The sequence below is a fragment of the Meriones unguiculatus genome, chromosome 8 (genome assembly GCF_030254825.1).
Source record: "Meriones unguiculatus strain TT.TT164.6M chromosome 8, Bangor_MerUng_6.1, whole genome shotgun sequence".
Classification (NCBI taxonomy): Eukaryota; Metazoa; Chordata; class Mammalia; order Rodentia; family Muridae; genus Meriones; species Meriones unguiculatus.
In genome coordinates, this window is record NC_083356.1 from 45,250,790 (window position 1) to 45,268,662 (window position 17,873).

General features: G+C 39.0%; 1 protein-coding gene across 4 annotated transcripts in view; it reads right to left on the reverse strand.

Annotated features, from left to right (window-relative positions):
* Col14a1 (collagen type XIV alpha 1 chain) overlaps positions 1–17,873 on the reverse strand; it is a 216,034-nt gene that overhangs the window by 147,361 nt on the left and 50,800 nt on the right. For all 4 annotated transcript variants that reach the window (XM_021650061.2, XM_021650060.2, XM_060389409.1 and 1 more), the window contains exons 6-9: positions 13,762–13,917; positions 12,821–12,940; positions 10,129–10,293; positions 4,131–4,292 (exon numbers count right to left, since the gene is read on the reverse strand). In XM_021650061.2, coding sequence (XP_021505736.1) covers positions 4,131–4,292; positions 10,129–10,293; positions 12,821–12,940; positions 13,762–13,917 — 603 coding nt within the window. The remainder of the gene's footprint in view (positions 1–4,130; positions 4,293–10,128; positions 10,294–12,820; positions 12,941–13,761; positions 13,918–17,873) is intronic.

The window sequence follows — 17,873 nt, forward strand, 5'->3', positions numbered from 1 at the left end:
CGAAAAAAGGCAGCATCTTCAACAAATGGTGCTGGTCTAACTGGATAGCTACATGTAGAAAAATGCAAATAGATTCATACTTATCACGCTGCACAAAACTAAAGTCCAAGTGGATCAAAGACCTTAATATAAAACAAGACATACTAAACTGCTTAGAAGAAAAAGTGGGGAAGAGCCTTGAAATCATTAGCACAGGAGACAATTTCCTGAACAGAACACCAACAGCACAGGCTCTAAGAGTAACAATCAATAAATGGGACCTCATGAAACTGAAAAGTTTTGTAGAGCAAAAGACACTGTCGTCAGAACAAAACGACTGCCTACAGATTGGGAAAGGATCTTCACCAACCCTATATCTGACAGAGGACTAATATCTAGTATATATAAAGAACTCAAGAAGTTAAACAGCAACAAATCAAGTAATCCAATTAAAAAATGGGGAACAGAGCTAAAAAGAGAATTTTCAATAGAGGAATATCAAATGGCAGAGAATCACTTAAAGAAATGTTCAACGTCCTTAGTTATAAGGGAAATGCAAATCAAAACGACCCTAAGATTTCACCTTACACCCATCAGAATGGATAAGATCAAAAACTCAAGTGACAACACATGCTGGAGAGGTTGTGGAGAATGGGGAACCCTCCTCCACTGCTGGTGGGAATGTAAACTTGTACAACCACTCTGGAAAGCAATCTGGCACTTCCTCAGAAAACTAGGGATAGTTTATAGGAATATAAATAGGAATGGCATCCTCATTCCAGCTATACCACTCCTAGGCATATACCCAAAAGAGGTTCAAGTACACAATAAGGACATTTGCTCAACTGTATTTGTAGCGGCCTTATTTGTAATGGCCAGAAGCTGGAAACAGCTCAGATGCCCCTCGGTGGAGGAATGGATACAGAAATTGTGGTACATCTACACAATGGAATATTACTCAGCAATAAAAAAACAAGGAAATCATGAAATTTGCAGGTAAATGATCTGTAAATCTGGAAAAGATCATCCCGAGTGAGCTATCCCAGAAGCAGAAAGACACACATGATATATACTTACTCATATAGACATATAATATAGGATAAACCTACTAAAATCTGTACATCTAAAGAAACTAATCAAGATGGAGGACTCTGGCTAAAATGCTCAATGCCTACCCAGAAAGGCAAAGAAGATGGACATCAAAAGAAGGAGAAAAGAGGGAACAAGTCAGGAGCCTGACACAGAGGACCTCTGAAAGGCTCTGCCCTGCAGACTATCAATGCAGATGCTGAGACTTATGGGCAACCTTTGGGCCGAGTGTAGGGAATCTTAGGAAAGAAATGGGAAACAGTAAGATCTGGAGAGGACAGGAACTACACAAGTAGAGCAACAGAACCAAAAAATCTGCACACAGGGGTCTTTCCTGAGAATGATACTCCAACCAAGGACTATGCATGGAAATAACCTAAGACACCTGAACAGATGTAGCCCATGGCAGTTCAGTATCCAAGTGGGTTCCATTGTAACAGGAACAGGGACTGTCTCTGAAATGAATTGATTGACCTGCTCTTTAATTGCCTCCCCCTGAGGGGGAAGCAGCATTACCAGGCCACAGAAGAAGACACTGCAGCCACTCCTGATGAGACCTAATTGACTAGGATCAGAAGGAAGGAAAAGAAGACCTCCCCTATCAGTGAAGTTGGGGAGGGACATGCATGCAGAGGGTGGAGGAAGGGAGGGATTGGGACAGGAGGAGGGAGGGAACCACAGGGTATAAAAGTGAATAAAGTGTAATTAATAAAGAATAAATTTTAAAAGAAAAAGAAAAAGAAGTTAGGACTCAAACAGTACTTGATGAAACAAAATTTCACTCTGTTGAAGATAGATCCATAAGAATTCACACTAAGCCAACCACACTCAAACTTCTGAACAGTAAAGAGGAAAAAAAAATCTTCAAAAACAGTGAGAGAAGTGTCCCTTACCCGCAGAAAACAATTCATAGACTCTGAAGAAGAAGCAATACAACTCTGTTTGAATGTTCAGAAATAAGATTGTTTAGCGAGACCTCAACAGCCAGCAAAGACATGTCAGCAATGTAGGGAAAACCAAGACATAGCTCAGAAAAAAAAAAAGAGAGAGAGATTTTTGACACTAGCAGACTATCTTTTTAGAGGGCTAAATGGTACGGTGCTTTCACTAGAAAAAAAAATTAATTAGAAAGGACTCCAGGTTATTACAAAGAAAAAAATGACAGAAAACGTAAAATAAAGGAAACAATAAAATTTATTGTCTCAGGCTTTCTCGGTGATGTTTACTATGATCTGGAAATACAGCTCAGCTGACAGAGTATTTGTCTATCACAAAGGAAGCCCTGGTTCTAATCTCCAGAACCACAGAAACTGGGCATGGTGGCACACACCTGTAATCCCAGCATTAGCGAAGTAGGAGCAGGAGGGCCAGAAGTTCAAGGTCATCCTCAGCTATAGAGCAACTTCACACACAGCCTGAGTTATAGCAGACACTGTCCAGAAAACTATGTTTGGTGTTTGAAACAGGAATTATAAAATTTCTAGTATGATTCTCTCATATGTAGAGAAATGGGTAATTACACAATTTATGACACACGGTTATGGTAAAGAAAAATGGCAAGCTAAGAGAATTTTCTACATGTCACTAACCAGTTTCAGGAAGGAAACTGAAGCCATAGACCAATGGTACTCTTCCTAATGCTGAAATCCTTTAATATTTTTATTGTTACCTCAAAACTGTAATTTTGCCTCTGTAATGAATAATAATATAAACATCTGTGTTTTCTGATGCTATTTAGGAGACTCCTGTGAAACCAGGTTGAGAACCACTGCTGTTGACTCTATAGACATCGAAAGAATACTAATAGAGTGTGAAGAACTCTACACAAATTATACAAATTCTACAACATTTATGAAATAGATCAAAATCATGTCTTCATTATAAATGTGCCTATAGAGGTGTTTCACCACAGAGTGACAAAGAGAAGAAAAAAACAAGTCAATGAAAAGCCCGGAGGGAAATGAAAATCAAAATCCACAGTGTTGTATGACTATAAAGCTTTCAGAATGGCTGAAATTAAAACAAAAGCAGAAACAAAATCAATATTGCTGTCAACGCATGGTAATGGGATCACTCATGTGTTGCCACTTGGAACATAAAATTCTAGACTCTGGAGATAGTCTGTAGGTTTCTTAATGAAAACTAAATTAAGTTAAACATGGACCCAAGATACAGTTCAGTCATTGCATTCCTGGGCATTATTCCAGAGAAATTAAAACCTACATTTACACAAAAGTCAATAAACAATTATTCACAGCAGCTTTATCATAGCATCCTCAAACTGGAAAGAATCCAGAACACGTAAATGCTTAAACAGTGCCACAGCCATACCAAAGAAACAAAAGCACTATTGATCTACTTATAATGTGGATAAATCTCTAGGGAATTATTCAGCATGAAAAATCCAATCCCCAAAGGCTGGATACTGGATAGTTCCATTTGTATAATTGTTTTGAAATGAAAGGCATGTATATAAACCAAGAGAACTCTAGTGGCTGTGAGGTTCAGCAGGAGGGTGACAAGGGGATGTAAGGGAGAACACTAACAGCAGCAGGGGCATTTCTGTGATGGAAATGTTTTTCATGCCAAGTCTAGCGCTGCTCAGACCATGCTGGCTCTGCAAGGTGCTGCTGTTAGGTTAAAGCCGGAAAAGAAAACACTAGCTCTTTCTGTACTGTTTCTTACAACTTATGTGACTGCACAATTATCTCGAAATTAAGCATTTGACTTGAAAAATGGAATGGTCCAAACTTTAACAATACACTAAAAATCCCCTATTGGTCAAAGCAAGTGTCCCTTACCCTCACAAAGGTGTCAATGGAGTGTAAGAAAGTCAACTTGAAAAAAATAGGATTGTTTATAGTCTGTCGCAGACCTGTGCCCACCATGATTGACTTACATGCATAGTGAAAGACCTGTGAACATGAGGAACTCATGGGCTTGTTGTCTCTCATTTATGGCTCAGTGTCCACAGTGACAGATACATGTGTGAAGACCGTACCACACCTGTGCATGTTGAGATGCCCACATCCTGTCCCTTGGCTCTCTCTGCCCTCTCTTACCTTTAATCTCCTTGTCTTGCTCTTCCACCCTGGAGCACACAGTCCTGGTCAGGCTCTCCACCACAGTGTGCATCAGGTCAAACTCAGCAACATTGTACACGTGAGTGCTGTCTGGCTCAGAGGCAATCTCCTGCAGCTCATTCAGGTCGGCATTTTTAACCCCTGCCATTGAGGAAAACAGGAAGGATGGTGATGCCAATGGCTCCTTAGGAGGAGCAACTGCAGAAATGTTAACTTGGTCTTTCCCGAAGTCAAAGCATCCTCTACCTGACAGTTGTGTGTCCGGTGACACTGAAGCAGATGAAGGAAATGTGATGTATGTACAAAACAGAATATTTTTTCAGCCACAGTGAGGGATGAAGTTATGTCATTTACAGGAAAACAGATGTAAATAGAAATAATCTTATTAATTAAGCCAGTCTCTGAAAGGCACATAATGTATTTTTTTCTCATTTATTGTCCTAGATTTTAGGTACATATATAAAATCCTGTTTATAAACACATGAAAGTACAAACCAAGGGAAGAACAGGAGAAGGGGAAAGAAAAGGCAGCGTAGTAGGATTTGGTAGAATATACTGGATGCACAGTATTTATTTATTTGAATTTTTTTAATTACAGAAGCATGTGTCAGAGTGTGATGACACACATTTAATCCCAGTACTTTGGAGACAAAGGCAGGTAGATCTCTGTGAAGCCAAGACCAATGACAAGACACTATGGTCTGCATAGTGAAATCTAGACCAAACAGTACTATATGGTGAGACCCATCTTAAAAGAAGAAAGAAAGAAAGAAAGAAAGAAAGAAAGAAAGAAAGAAAGAAAGAAAGAAAGAAAGAAAGAAAGAAAAAGGGAATGTTTCATGTGAGTTATTTCCTAAGAAATTAGGTGGTGATTTTGCTCAGCACACCCAGACAGGAAAATAACTTTGATATAACTTCTGTATTGCACAACATTGCAGAATCAAGTATAACTAAACCAGTACCATAAAATATCAATCTTCAGGTTTAAACTTCTGCAAAATAAGTTTATTTACATTCAAAAATGTGCTTATAATCTCATCTGTCAGAAGGTAGAAGGACTGCCATGAGCTCAAGGCCAGCTTGGACTATAAAGTGAGTTCCTGGCTAGCCTGAGCTACAGTGGGAGATGCTGCACCTCAAAAAATAAAATAAAATTAAGAAATACTGGTATCATGAAAATGTCACGCACATAATTATTTTATTCAGCACTAGACTAGAGGGAAATCTGCATGAAGATACTTTTAATGGACTGAAACACAGTTTACTGCCCAGTGATCTCTGCAAATTTTGACAGACCAAATAAGGAAGTTCTGTGGCTTCCATAGCCCCTATTGGTTTCCATCACTGCAGGTCAAGCAGAGGAGGGCAAAAGGCAGTGGCTGGAGATGCTTGATGGAGTATGTTTACTCTACCCCGAGCACTCGGGGGTTCGAGGTGCATTCACTCAGTCCTCATTCAACCTCTGTTGTTTCTTTACACAACCATTGCTGCTTTACCCATGCAGGGTCAGTGAACCTGTCAGAAGGATACGCGACTAGCAAGGGTGTTGCTGTGGTTCCAGGACATCACACTGATAATCAGAGGGTACCACTGCAGAGAGCAAAGGAACTTGGAAATAGAAAAGGAGAGAGGTACATGACTAAGTTTCTTGGATGTAAAGGGAAAATTTTCTTCTCCAAGAGTCAGCAAACAAGGAGAATTTCTTTAGAAATCCCTGTAATGTCATCTGAAGATATTAAAAGAGGAACTTTAGACGCGTGTTAGAGAGATGACGTGGAGCAGCACAGATGATTTCTTATATGCCTGGCTGGGCAATTACACATCTTTCACTCTACACATACTAAGCAACAAAGCTTTAATAGACACTTTAATAGGAGGCTTAAGATAAAGAATACCGCTCACTTCCAGGTAGTTTCCAGAGAAGTTAAATAAGATCTGGGTGAATTCACTAAGTTGCTTAAACACTCTTCTAAGGATTATTAAAACAAGCATAAAATTCAGGATAAACACACAAGATAATCCCCCATTAACTTAACTCTTCTGCTGAGGCTTTTTTTTTCCTGAATGAGAGACTTAAAGAAATATGTATCTGATGTTTCTTGCCCAAAGGCCTTCTATAATACACAGCTGAGTCAATATAACAATGTGAGCTGAAGCAAAAATCTTAGAGAAGAGAATGCTTTCTCTTGTCATGCAAGTCTACACTTGATAGAATATGCTAGAAAAGATTCTGTCCCTCTCCCCTCCCATCTTTTTGCTTCCCCATCTTTATGAATAAAATAGTTTGTTGCAACTGCATGGAAAATAAAGGAACTGGTAGTGATGGCTTGGAAGGAATTTGTGCAGTCAGGAGTTTTCTTCCACCCATCTTTGCATCCCAGAATGCACCACAATGCCTGGCACACAGTGACGCTAATAATTCTTGAATAAAGCATTCTGTAGCCCACAATCCGAGCAGTAAATCTAAGAGTGGATTATAGGCATTTTTTTTCTCTTGTTGGCAGCTCTGAAAGATGCACTGTTCAACTTCAGAGTAATAAATGTTAATGCCTCGTACAAGCAACTGAATCAGTTCCCAGGACCAAAATGATTACATGGTTCATTGCCCTTCTGTGTTGCACGAATATGTTGTTAAATACATAGCAGTCATCTTCCTGTGCTCACTTCCAGTATTTACCACTTTCTCTAGTGTAAATACCTTTGACTGATATCAAACACTTATCCAAGGTCAAAAGATGCAGATGAGGGATGAGCTCTGTGATATGTCACTGGCTCTTGAAAACAGGTATAAGATGGTCCCTACATACCACTGTGATTAAATACTCACCTTGCCTTCCTCAAATACCTGCATGCAAAACGACAAGGATATAAAAATACTCAAGTAAAGTTTGAACACGATGAAATTTTAACTTTCTTTTGGGTCTCTTTTATTCTCACTTCCATGACTGAAAAATGCAAATAGCAGTTGTACAGTTAAAGACAATATCCTGCACTTACTCGAAAAAAAAAAAAAAACAAAACAAAACAACTTCCCTTAGATACACCTTTCCTGAGCATCTTTATTTTCAATGCTGAGAGTGATAGTGTTTTCTCTGAAATCTTTCACACCAGCAGGTCACTTACAGAGCACTTGGAAAGTGTCAAGGACCAGGTCGGGTGTTGGGTAGGAGCAATGAAGGTACAGTCTCATCCTCTAGTGACTCACTGTTTAGAGAAGTTGCAGGGAGTAAGAAGAGAACACCGCAGGGTCAACAGTTTCTGCCACTATTTCCAGACAAACACCAATAAGAAATAAGTCCTTTGCCAGTGGTGGTAGTGCACACCGTTAGCCCCGGCACTCTGGAGGCAAAGGCCGGTGGATTTCTGCATTCGCAGCGAGTCTGGTCCACAGAGTAAATTCAAGAACTATGTAGAGAAATCTTGTCTCAAAAACAAACAAACAAACAAAAAAAAGTTCTCTCTTTGCTGCCTGCAGATCAGGATGTAGAACTCTTGGCTCCTTCTTCAGCACCATGTATGCCTGAACACCATGCTTCCCACCATGACAACAATAAACTAAACCTCTGATTCTGTAAGCCAACCCCAATTAAATGCTTTCCTCTATAAGAAACAAAAAGAAATGTCTTTTTAAAAAGTGACTAATCAGCAACCTACTCTAATATATAAAATAAGAATAAAATAAAATGTATGAACAAAGAATCTTCTAAAATCTTTCTCTAAGTAAGAGAAACATCAGCACACAAATAATGATACTCTATTGGGTCTGTCAGTTGTTCTGAACCCTGAAAAATGTGTTCAAAGTACAGAGTCTCACAAGTAGCTCTGGCTACCATAGAACTCTCCACGTGGACCAGGCTGGCATCAATTTTACAGAAATCTGCCTGGCTTTACTCCCCACATGCCTCCCCACAGAGGCATACTCTGCTGTATCAGGCCTGATTTGGCTATGTTTTTAAAGTAAAGCTTGCAAGACGACTTCTTCCTAGCTACTTCAATTTAATAGGTGTAGTGGCTTGAATAAAATGGCCCCCATAGAACCATAGGGAGAGGCACAATTGGGAGGTGTGGCTTTGTTGGAGGAAGTATGTCACTGGAGATGGGCTATGAGGTTTCAGAAGCTCAACCTAGGCCCACCTCTTCCTTCTCCATACCTGAGAATCCAGGTATAGAACTCTCAGCTACCTTTCCAGCAACATGTCTGCCTTCATGGTGCCATGCTTCCCACCATAGTGATAATGGACTAAACCTCTGAACAGTAAGCTGCCCCAATTAAATGTTTTTCAGGAAGACATTGCAGCCAGTCCTGATGAGACCCGATAGGCTAGGGTCAGATGGAAGGGGAGGAGGTCCTCCACTATCAGTGGACTTGGGAAGGGGCAATGGGAGGAGATGAGGGAGGCAGATGGGATTGGGAGGGGACAAGGTAGGGGGCTACATCTGGGATACAAAGTGAATAAATTGTAATAAATAAAAAGGGGGAAAAATGAATTGCCATGGTCACAGCATCTCGTCACAGCAATAGAAACCATAACTGATTAGGATTAGGGTTAGAATTAGAGGCCTGGAGCCAGTTTCAGAGCTGCACCCATGGTATCTTTTCTGACCTCTACAGAACCTACAAGTATTCAATTTTCATGAAGAACTGTCTTACAGAAAGCTTATGAAAAGACTAAAGCATGTTTTTGGTAAGCACAGCTAATTAACTGTGTGAAATATAGCTGAGTGGGCCATTCAGAACCAGGGACTTTAAGTAGCTTCAGAGCCCTGTTGAGGGATCAGCTATACCATTTTGATTAATGTTTCAGTCCTTGGGAATCAAGCTTTTTTCTGCCAAAGTTTATTGGTCTCTACTAAACAGAAGACCCTTCTCTTGCCAGAGAAATTGTAAACATTTTAATCGAAGGCAAAGCTTATCATGTAAACATTCTGTAATTACTCTGGATCTGTTGTATATATCCTTTTTCATAAAATGATAGCTTTCAGAGTGTTTGTATCAAGTCAGCAACACTGAATGTCTTTAATAGCTGAAGGACTCTTAATTTCTGGAATACGTGGGAAATGGTTTCTTCTTGTGCCACTAGCAAAGAGACAGATATAAACTAACCCTGAAGAGCAAGCCATGAGTAATCAAATGGAAACAAATGTGAATCTAATTTTAGCATGTCACTATACGCTTTTTCAAACGTTTTATGCTCAGTAGGTCCGAATATTGTGCTGTACGTGACAGAGTCACTCTTATTTTAAATGCAAGGAAGTTGGGCACAGATACCAAACCTGATACAGAAAGTTCTCGGGCCTCTGGCTTTCGGAGCAGTGTGTGTTGCAATTAGTGGAATGTACCTATGTCCACAATGGAAACTGGAGCACTAGAGACACACAGAAACATACTGCAGCTGGCTGTGTTGGCACATGTAATCACAGCACTCAAACTGAGACAGGCTAACAAGATCAAGACCAGCCTCAGCTACTGGCCAGACCTGTCTTAAAAACAAACAGGAATGCTTAGATGGGGAAAGGCATTTCCCACCAAGTCCAATGAGAATGTCTCTCTCTCTTTCTCTCTCTCTCTCTCTCTTCCCCCCTCTCTCTCCCCCCCCTCTCTCTTCCTCTCCCTCCCTTCCTTCCTCTGTCTCCCTCCCTCTCCCTCCCTTCCTCTCTCTCTTTCTCTCTCTTTCTCTATCTCTCTCTCTGTGTGTCTCTCTCCTAGAGACAAAGTTTCTCTGTGTAGCCCTGGATATCCTAGAACTCACTCTGTAGATCAGACTGTCCTTAAACTCAAAGATACAACTGCTTCTACCGAATGCCAGTATTAAAGGTGTGTGCTTTCTTAGGACTTACGTCATGGAGGTTGAGAACTGACACCCACAAGTTACCCTCTAAATACACACACACACACACACACACACACACATGCACTAAACAAATAAACAATAAATAAATAAAATCTTAAAAAGAGAACTAATAAGTGTATACATACCTATAGCAAACAGCTCTACACCAGACTCACGGAGGTTTCTGGATGGCGGGATAATATCGTCTTGGGATTTTCCATCTGTGATTAAAATGCCAATCTTGGAAACTCCACTCCTTGATCCTGCTTCTGGTTTAAAGCTATTCTCAAAAATGAAGTTCAAAGCAAGACCTGGGAGAAATAAGCACAGAGCAAACATCTCCAATTGAAGTCTTCTGGTTTGGAAAGCACATCCCCATGATGAGTAGAGCCAAGAGGGTTTTTATTAGATGTGAGCCTTCATTTCACAACAGCCTGACAGAACCTAATGAAAAAGCCAAATCCGCTAAAATGAAGGTAATAAAAAGAACCCACCATTGCGCTAGAGTATACAACATGGATGATAACACATTCTGGATTCTTCCCTAGACTTCTTTTCTTCAGAGAATGGAAAACAACAACAGCAGAGTTAATGAAAAATAATACATTTCATTCATCTGAAAAATGAATAATTTCTCTTGGATGAATCTTTAAAAGACATTTTTATCATTAACAATGCTATTTAAGAAAATTTTTATTTCTTTATTGTTCTCTTTTTCTTCTTTTAAAATTAATATAAACAGGCTTCTTTATTGCAAGAGATCGTTTAGAGCACCAATTCACTCAACAAAGATTCACTGGAGTCTTGTTAGGTATCATGGATTAGGTTAGATGATAAAGCTCTCCATTTTCTCTCACTGATCTTATTACTTACTTTACTTGGGGGCGGAGGGGGCAAGACTAAGAATTGACTCCAGAGTCTCACACATGCTCAGTGGCCTAACCACTGGTCTATATATTTGACCGAGTTCTAAAACCAAGGTACCGCCTCCTAAGACAATTTTTACCTGAAAAAGAATAAGAAACCATGCAATATTGCTTCCGTGTATAATAAGCTTTCATAGGTATTAAAAATTCCACTAAAGTATGCTGCGGATTGGCGAGGCAATTAGTTATCTTGTTGCCAGCAGTTTATCTAGAAGTCCATAATAAGATCTTTATGGCTAAAGCTGAGTCTCCAAGCCATGTGTTAGTGAAAGGCAACAGATGTTCTAAGGTTCAAAGCTGTTCAAATAATACTGGAGAAGTGACTCAGTGGTAGAGCCCTTGTCTAGCCTGCTAGCAGGTCTTCGGTTCAGTCTCCAGCACACACACACACACACACACACACACATGCTTGAATATTGTTTCAAATATTATGTCTTCATCCTTCTCCTTCTTTTCTTTTCTACTATAATGATTGTCTATTTAGCTGTTCTACAGTCCTTTGATTTCTGGTGTTAGCCCTCCCCCCCACTTTTCGGTTATGGAGCTCACCATGCTTAGAGATTCTCCATGAGTCATGGCCAGCCTACTAAATCCAGGAAATATGTTCTTTATTTGTTTTATAGTGGGTGTTTATTTGGTTTTTGTTCCCCTCCAACAGCTAGTATTTCTTTTGGATCTTTTAATTGGAGTTCCATTTTTTTCCCCTGTGTTGCTCTTTTGTTATTGCTTATTGTCTACTTTACCTATTAAATTCATTAGTGCACTAAAAAAATAAAATAATAAAAATATAAAAATAAACCACATCTACACAAACCACTCATGTTCATGGCACAGATGATTTTAATGTAAATATTGTTGTATTAATCAGTTACCAAAATACTAGTGGTTCAAATAGTCTACAAATATTTTCATGAATTTTAGTAATCGAAATTTCAAATGAGGGGAAAGAAAAACTATCAATTAAAAATAAGAAAGCATTGAGTGTGATAATCCACATTCAGAGTCATAACATTCAGGAAGCAGAGGCAGGGGATTACTAAGTTGCAACCCTGTCTTTTCTGTCTACCCTGTCTAAGTAAAATAGAAAGTTAATTCAAAATCAAACATGCAATTAGCCAGGCATGATGGCACACGCCTTGAATTCCATCACTGGGGAGGGAGAGGCAGAAGGATCTCTGTGAGTTGGAGGCCAGCCTGGTCTACACAAAGAGTTCCAGGCCAGCCAACGCTACACAGGGAGACACTATATCAAGTAAAGATAGATAGATGATAGACAGATAGATAGATAGATAGATAGATAGATAGATAGATAGATAGACAGACAGATAGATAGACAGACAGACAGACAGATAGATGATAGGTAAGTAATATGCAATGAATTTGGGTGTGCTCATCCATGTTACAGCACATAATGCATCACTGCAGCCTATAGACAAGCACATGCACACTGCTCTTGGGTACCATCGTGCCACACAAAGCCAATGAACACTTCTTAAAACACCTGGGTTCAGATTCAAGACTGTTGGGTGTTATGAATTGCAGTATTTTACTGAACATAGCAAGTTTCCTACTTGTACAGAAAATGTAGTTGTGTAACTGTGGGAAACAGAAAAACAATAATGTTTTTCTATCATCATTCCTTAGACTCTAAGTATAAAATCATTTCACCTTTGGATAGGATTGGATTAAGTTTTAAAGATGTTTGACAAAAAAGGCCATCTAAGAGTTTTTAATATTATATGGTAAAAAATAAAAATAAAAAAGAAGGAACAAAGAAACAAAAAAAAAGAAATACACAAAGAAAGAGAAAGGAAAAAGAAACTATCCTCTCTTTAAAAAGGAGCAAAAGAAGGTAACACAGTTGCTGTTGAACAAGATATATAGCTAAGAATGTGCATTGAAGAATACATACCTGTTAGAGTATTTCCTCCTTTGTATGGAAGGCTTCGGACAGCATCAATCACTTCATCTTTTGTGTTAAAAGCATTCAAGTGCCACTCTATTCTGGGGTCCCCACTGTACTGTGCCAAGCCTGGAATAGAAGGAAGAGAAAGGCCCTGAAGATTGCATGACTACTCAAGAAAGCAGAATGCCTAAGGGCCTCATCTGTCTAACATTCTTTTCCTTGCCTGGTTGTGTGCTTTCAAAGAAAAGTCCTGGCATCAGCTAAAGGAGTCTAGTTGGTTGTATCTAGCAATAGAGGGAGTTTACATATTTTCTATTTGCTTAGAAGTTATCAAGTAACGAGGTACTTAGCATTTAAAGGCAAAGATTGCTCATGTGTAGATAAAAAGCCTGATTTGTTGTTATTTCATTCTCTAAGGAATGGCATTCTTTAATGACTATTTAAAAGTTATAACTATAAAAACTTTTATAGAAAATATATTATTGTATTGCTTAGAATATGACACAAAGATTTACAAGAGTTTTTTTGTTGTTTTTATCTTAACTAGAATTAACTTGACGAAGATATTACCAAAATATTATTTCCAGCTTTTCAATTCAACAATGCCCTGGACTTGACTGCTTCTTTTAAATACTTTTGGCTGTGTGATAAATTCTTCTGCAGCTATGTTCTGAAGCTTTGTTATTATCAGTAGTAACTAGAGAGTGAATTTCCAGATAATTAATCTGTTCAATAGTCAAGTAAATGATAGCATCAATTGGAAATTTTAATAGGGATAATATAAATTTGTTAGGAATATTTGTCGATTTGAACATGTGCTTTCAGGAACACAGTGTAGTTGATACTATAACTTTAAGAGTAGCTTTGTAAGGGGTTTCTGAATTTCTTAGGAATCGCCCCCAGAAAGTTTGCAATAGCAGCTAGCTTTTATGTTCCACAAATCATACCAATCCGTGTCTTCTCTGAGCCCACGTTGAACGCTGTGACCAGGTTTTCCAAGAAATTCCTCACCAGCCTGAAGTTGAACCTCCCAATACTCCATGACCCATCCACCAGGATGACAATGTCAGCAATGGCTGGAGTCTCACAGAAGAATTTTACTTCTGCAAAGTGCAGACCACAAAAGCACATAAGTTACTGTCAGAACTTGTAAAAGTGGGAGACGATCTCAATGTCATTCAGATAACTTAGGGCTAAGAATACAATAAAGTTCCCATCAAAGCTGCCATCTTTTTTTTATAACTTTTTCCCTTAAATTCATTCTTCCAAGGAAAAATTTGTAGTAATGGTTGGCAGCAGACTTGAGGGTTCTGGAAATAGTTAGCAAAGTGCTGTCAGGTTTGGGCCAACCTGGCAACTCATCCTGCTGTGTGCTTTAGAAAGTGGTGTCTGTACAAAATCTTCCAGCCTTGGGCTTCGGCCTGCAGGATTCTTCCAGGAAAGATCTCAACAGAAAGGGTTAGTAAGAGTCATTTTTCTGGGATGGGCAGATGGGCAGGAAATATAAAGGCTGCTCTCTTTCCCTGATAAGCCTACTTTGGATAAGCCAAGACTAGGTGTTTAATCTAAATGGTACAGAGTCCTTTGATTAAGTAAGATGCTCATTTGGAAAAAGAAAATAAGAGCTCAAAGGTCTTCCCCAAGTCTGTTTCATGTTGTTGCTGTTTGTTGCTGCCGCTACTGCCTTTCATGTTGTTTCCATGTGACAATAAGATTTTGCCCCTAAAGATCAACCAAGTGGCTGGTTTTTCTCAATATTTTGGTGGGTGCTTCACATAAATGATCCACAAAGGACAGCAAGTTGTTTTGACACCACAGTGCCACAGGTCTGTGTGTGATGAGTTGAAAGCCACCTCTGTTCATCCAGAGCCAAAACGACGGAACATTCTCAACATGGTTTATAAATCCCCAAAAATGGTATGGCATTTTTAGTGTCTTAACTGGCACTGTTTTATACCACAGTTTATCCTTCCCATAACTCTTTGCCATTGTTTGATTTTCATACTAAAATACAAGTAAGTGTGTGTGTGTGTGTGTGTGTATGAATGCCTGCGCACACATGCATATACATGCTTTTATTCATTTTTAGTTTTTGCCAGACTAATCCCATTTGGATTATGTCTTAACATTAAAATTATATTTGTAAATTGAAAACCAAAATGCAGAAAAAAATCACAATCGAATACAATATCAGGCATCAGGAAAGATGTGCTCACTAGCATAACCATTGTTACACCATTTTGCCGTTCAAGATGGAGGGTGCATCGGGACTCTCAATGTCTATCTCGATTGAATTTGAGATTTGCTGCACAAGAGTACCATGCCTTGTACTGTAAGCATGGTCAAAACCCCTGGTTAGGGAAGTCATCATCCCTGGGGGGAGAATCTGTTGATGTTGTTTTGCTGAGCTGCCATGTTGTCAAACTGCCTTCAAAATATTCATGCTTATATTTATAGATTTGCGCAGCTTTCATCCTTGGTCAGAAAACTCCTTATGACAGTGGGGAGTAGCTACTGCAGAAATTCCTGAGAATAAGTGAGTGCCTGGCCACAAATGAAATATTTGTATCAACTATCCTCTCCCAGGCCCAGGGAAGATCATGGAAGAGAAGTACAGAAAAAATGTAAGAGCTGAAAGATGGGAATGTGTGCTGTGAACTGCTGTCTTCTGGAAATGTAGTGGCAGTTACGAAACTGCCTGTGCAAGATCAAGCCAGTAAAAAGATTCCAGCGCAGAGTGGGGAGGGGTCCCTGACAACAACTCCCAGCTGGGGAATTACTGGGAGTTGGTTGACAGCTGCAGAGGAAGGTAGAGACACTTCTCTCTGAATGTGTGGTCGTTGGTGGGATGTCCATGCCCCAGTGCGTGACACTAAAGCCATGTGCATACAGGCAGCATAACTGGATTCAGTGAGTTATGACCAAAAAAAAAAAATTAAATAAATTTGGGACAGAGATGTACTGGGTGGGAGCTGGCAAGAGAGGGAGGCAGATATGACCAAGATTCATCATATATATATATATATATATATATATATATATATATGCGTAAAATTTTCAAAAACTGAAAAGAAAAGGCTTCTATCATAAAAAAGAAAGCTGAACTACTGTGGCTGGTGAAAGAGACAAGCAGTTGAGCAAATTTGTCTTTGCATCCACCACAACACATTTGCTTAAAGGAGCTTGACTTTTTTTTTCCAGACATAAATAAGCATGGAAGACCCAGATTCTTTTACCAGAAGGGAGGAAAATGTACTTGCCAATGGAATAGTCCAGTCTTCATTATGGAAGCTCAATAGTACAACTCAATCCAGAGCTATTATGTACATTTTTGGCCCTAAATTCCCCTTATTTAATAGAAGAAAGATACCAGCTTTGCTTTTGAGACTCAGCCCTACTGTAACTGAAGGCTAACCCAGATACTGCTACAATTTGTGGAAAAGAAATTCCTTAGGATTTTTTTTTTTTACATAATCTGAGGAAATCGTTGTCTTATTATGCTTCAAGATCTCATTTTATTAGTTTCTAGATGAAGAATTCCTACTCCCCAAGTATAATATAAAATTGAGTATAAGTCCAGATATTGGTAACGTTAATGATACTAAAGTTTGTGAAGTTGTAGAAGTCATTCACATTAACAGAAATTCCTTAAAGAAAAATGTAAAAGCCTTGCACAGTGGTTGACACCTTTGACTGTGTCACTAGAAAGCTGAGGTAAGAGGACCATGGGGGTTTGAGGAAAGCCAGAACATGTGCCAACAGGATTTTATTGGGTATAAACTCAAGCCTGCAGATCAATTTCAGAATACTTGACACCATTGTTATGTTGAGTCTTCCAACCTGTGAACACAGGGAGTCTCTACACGCATGGAAGGGCAGTTTTCCTCCATGCTTTCCCTGTTTTAACTAGTGTTTTCCATGCACGGTTTGGAAAATATATGCTTAAGAATTTTTTATCTTTAGAAAATAGGTAGCAATACATCTATTAATTTTTACCAGTTGAGAGAACACACATTATATTTCACTATGATCTTATTGGCCACTAAAATAATTAAATATTTCTTTGCTCCATCACTGGCCATGATTTCCTGTCTTCTAAAATGTCTATTCAAGGCTCTTTGCTCTTGAAACTAGTATTTAAAAGAACAAAAAAAAAGGAAACTAGTATTTTTTCAATTTTCCCTTTTGTGTAATTTTTTTCCTGGTTGTAATTTTTCAGATTTCTGATCATTCGGTTTGTTTGTTTGAGACAATCTCCCCATACAGCCCCACATCCCACTAATCCTCTTGCCTCTGACTTTCTAGTTATGTGGTTACAGGTGTCAATGACCATGAATGACCCAGAAAAAACTCATAATCATTTTACTAGGATCTGCGGTTTATTTAGTGGCTTTAAAATTATTTTTTTATTCCACTAGAAAAATATCTAGCTGGGTCATTTGTTATCTGAGGCATCCAAAGGAAAACTGTGGCTACAGAATGATTTTTTTTACTTAAGCCTCCTGTAGGGTTATATTCAAGTTTCCCAGGACAATGTAAAAGAAAATCCTTAAGAAACTGATAAGAAATTCTTAGAAGCCATTAACAAGCAAGGCAATGGCTCTGGTTATGTCATGGAAGGGACATTTTTTCCCAAAAAGAATCAACACATTTTGTATTTGTCCAAGACTCAAGAAATATTTTTAATCATCCTGAGTAAGCTATCCCAAGAGCAGAAAGACACACACAGTATATATTCACTCATATAAACATATAATATAGGATAAACCTACTAGAATCTGTACACCTAAAGAAACTAATCAAGAGGGAGGACTCTTGCTAAAATGCTCAATCCCTATCCAGAAAAGCAAAGAAGATGGACATCAGAAGAAGGAGAGAGGAGGGAACAAATCAGGAGCCTGACACAGAGGACCTCTGAAAGGTTCTGCCCTGCAGACTATCAATGTAGATGCTGAGATTTATGGGCAACCTTTGGGCAGAGTGCAGGGAATCTTAGGAAAGAAGTGGGAAACAGTAAGATCTGGAGAAGACAGGAACTACACAAGGAGAGCAACAGAAG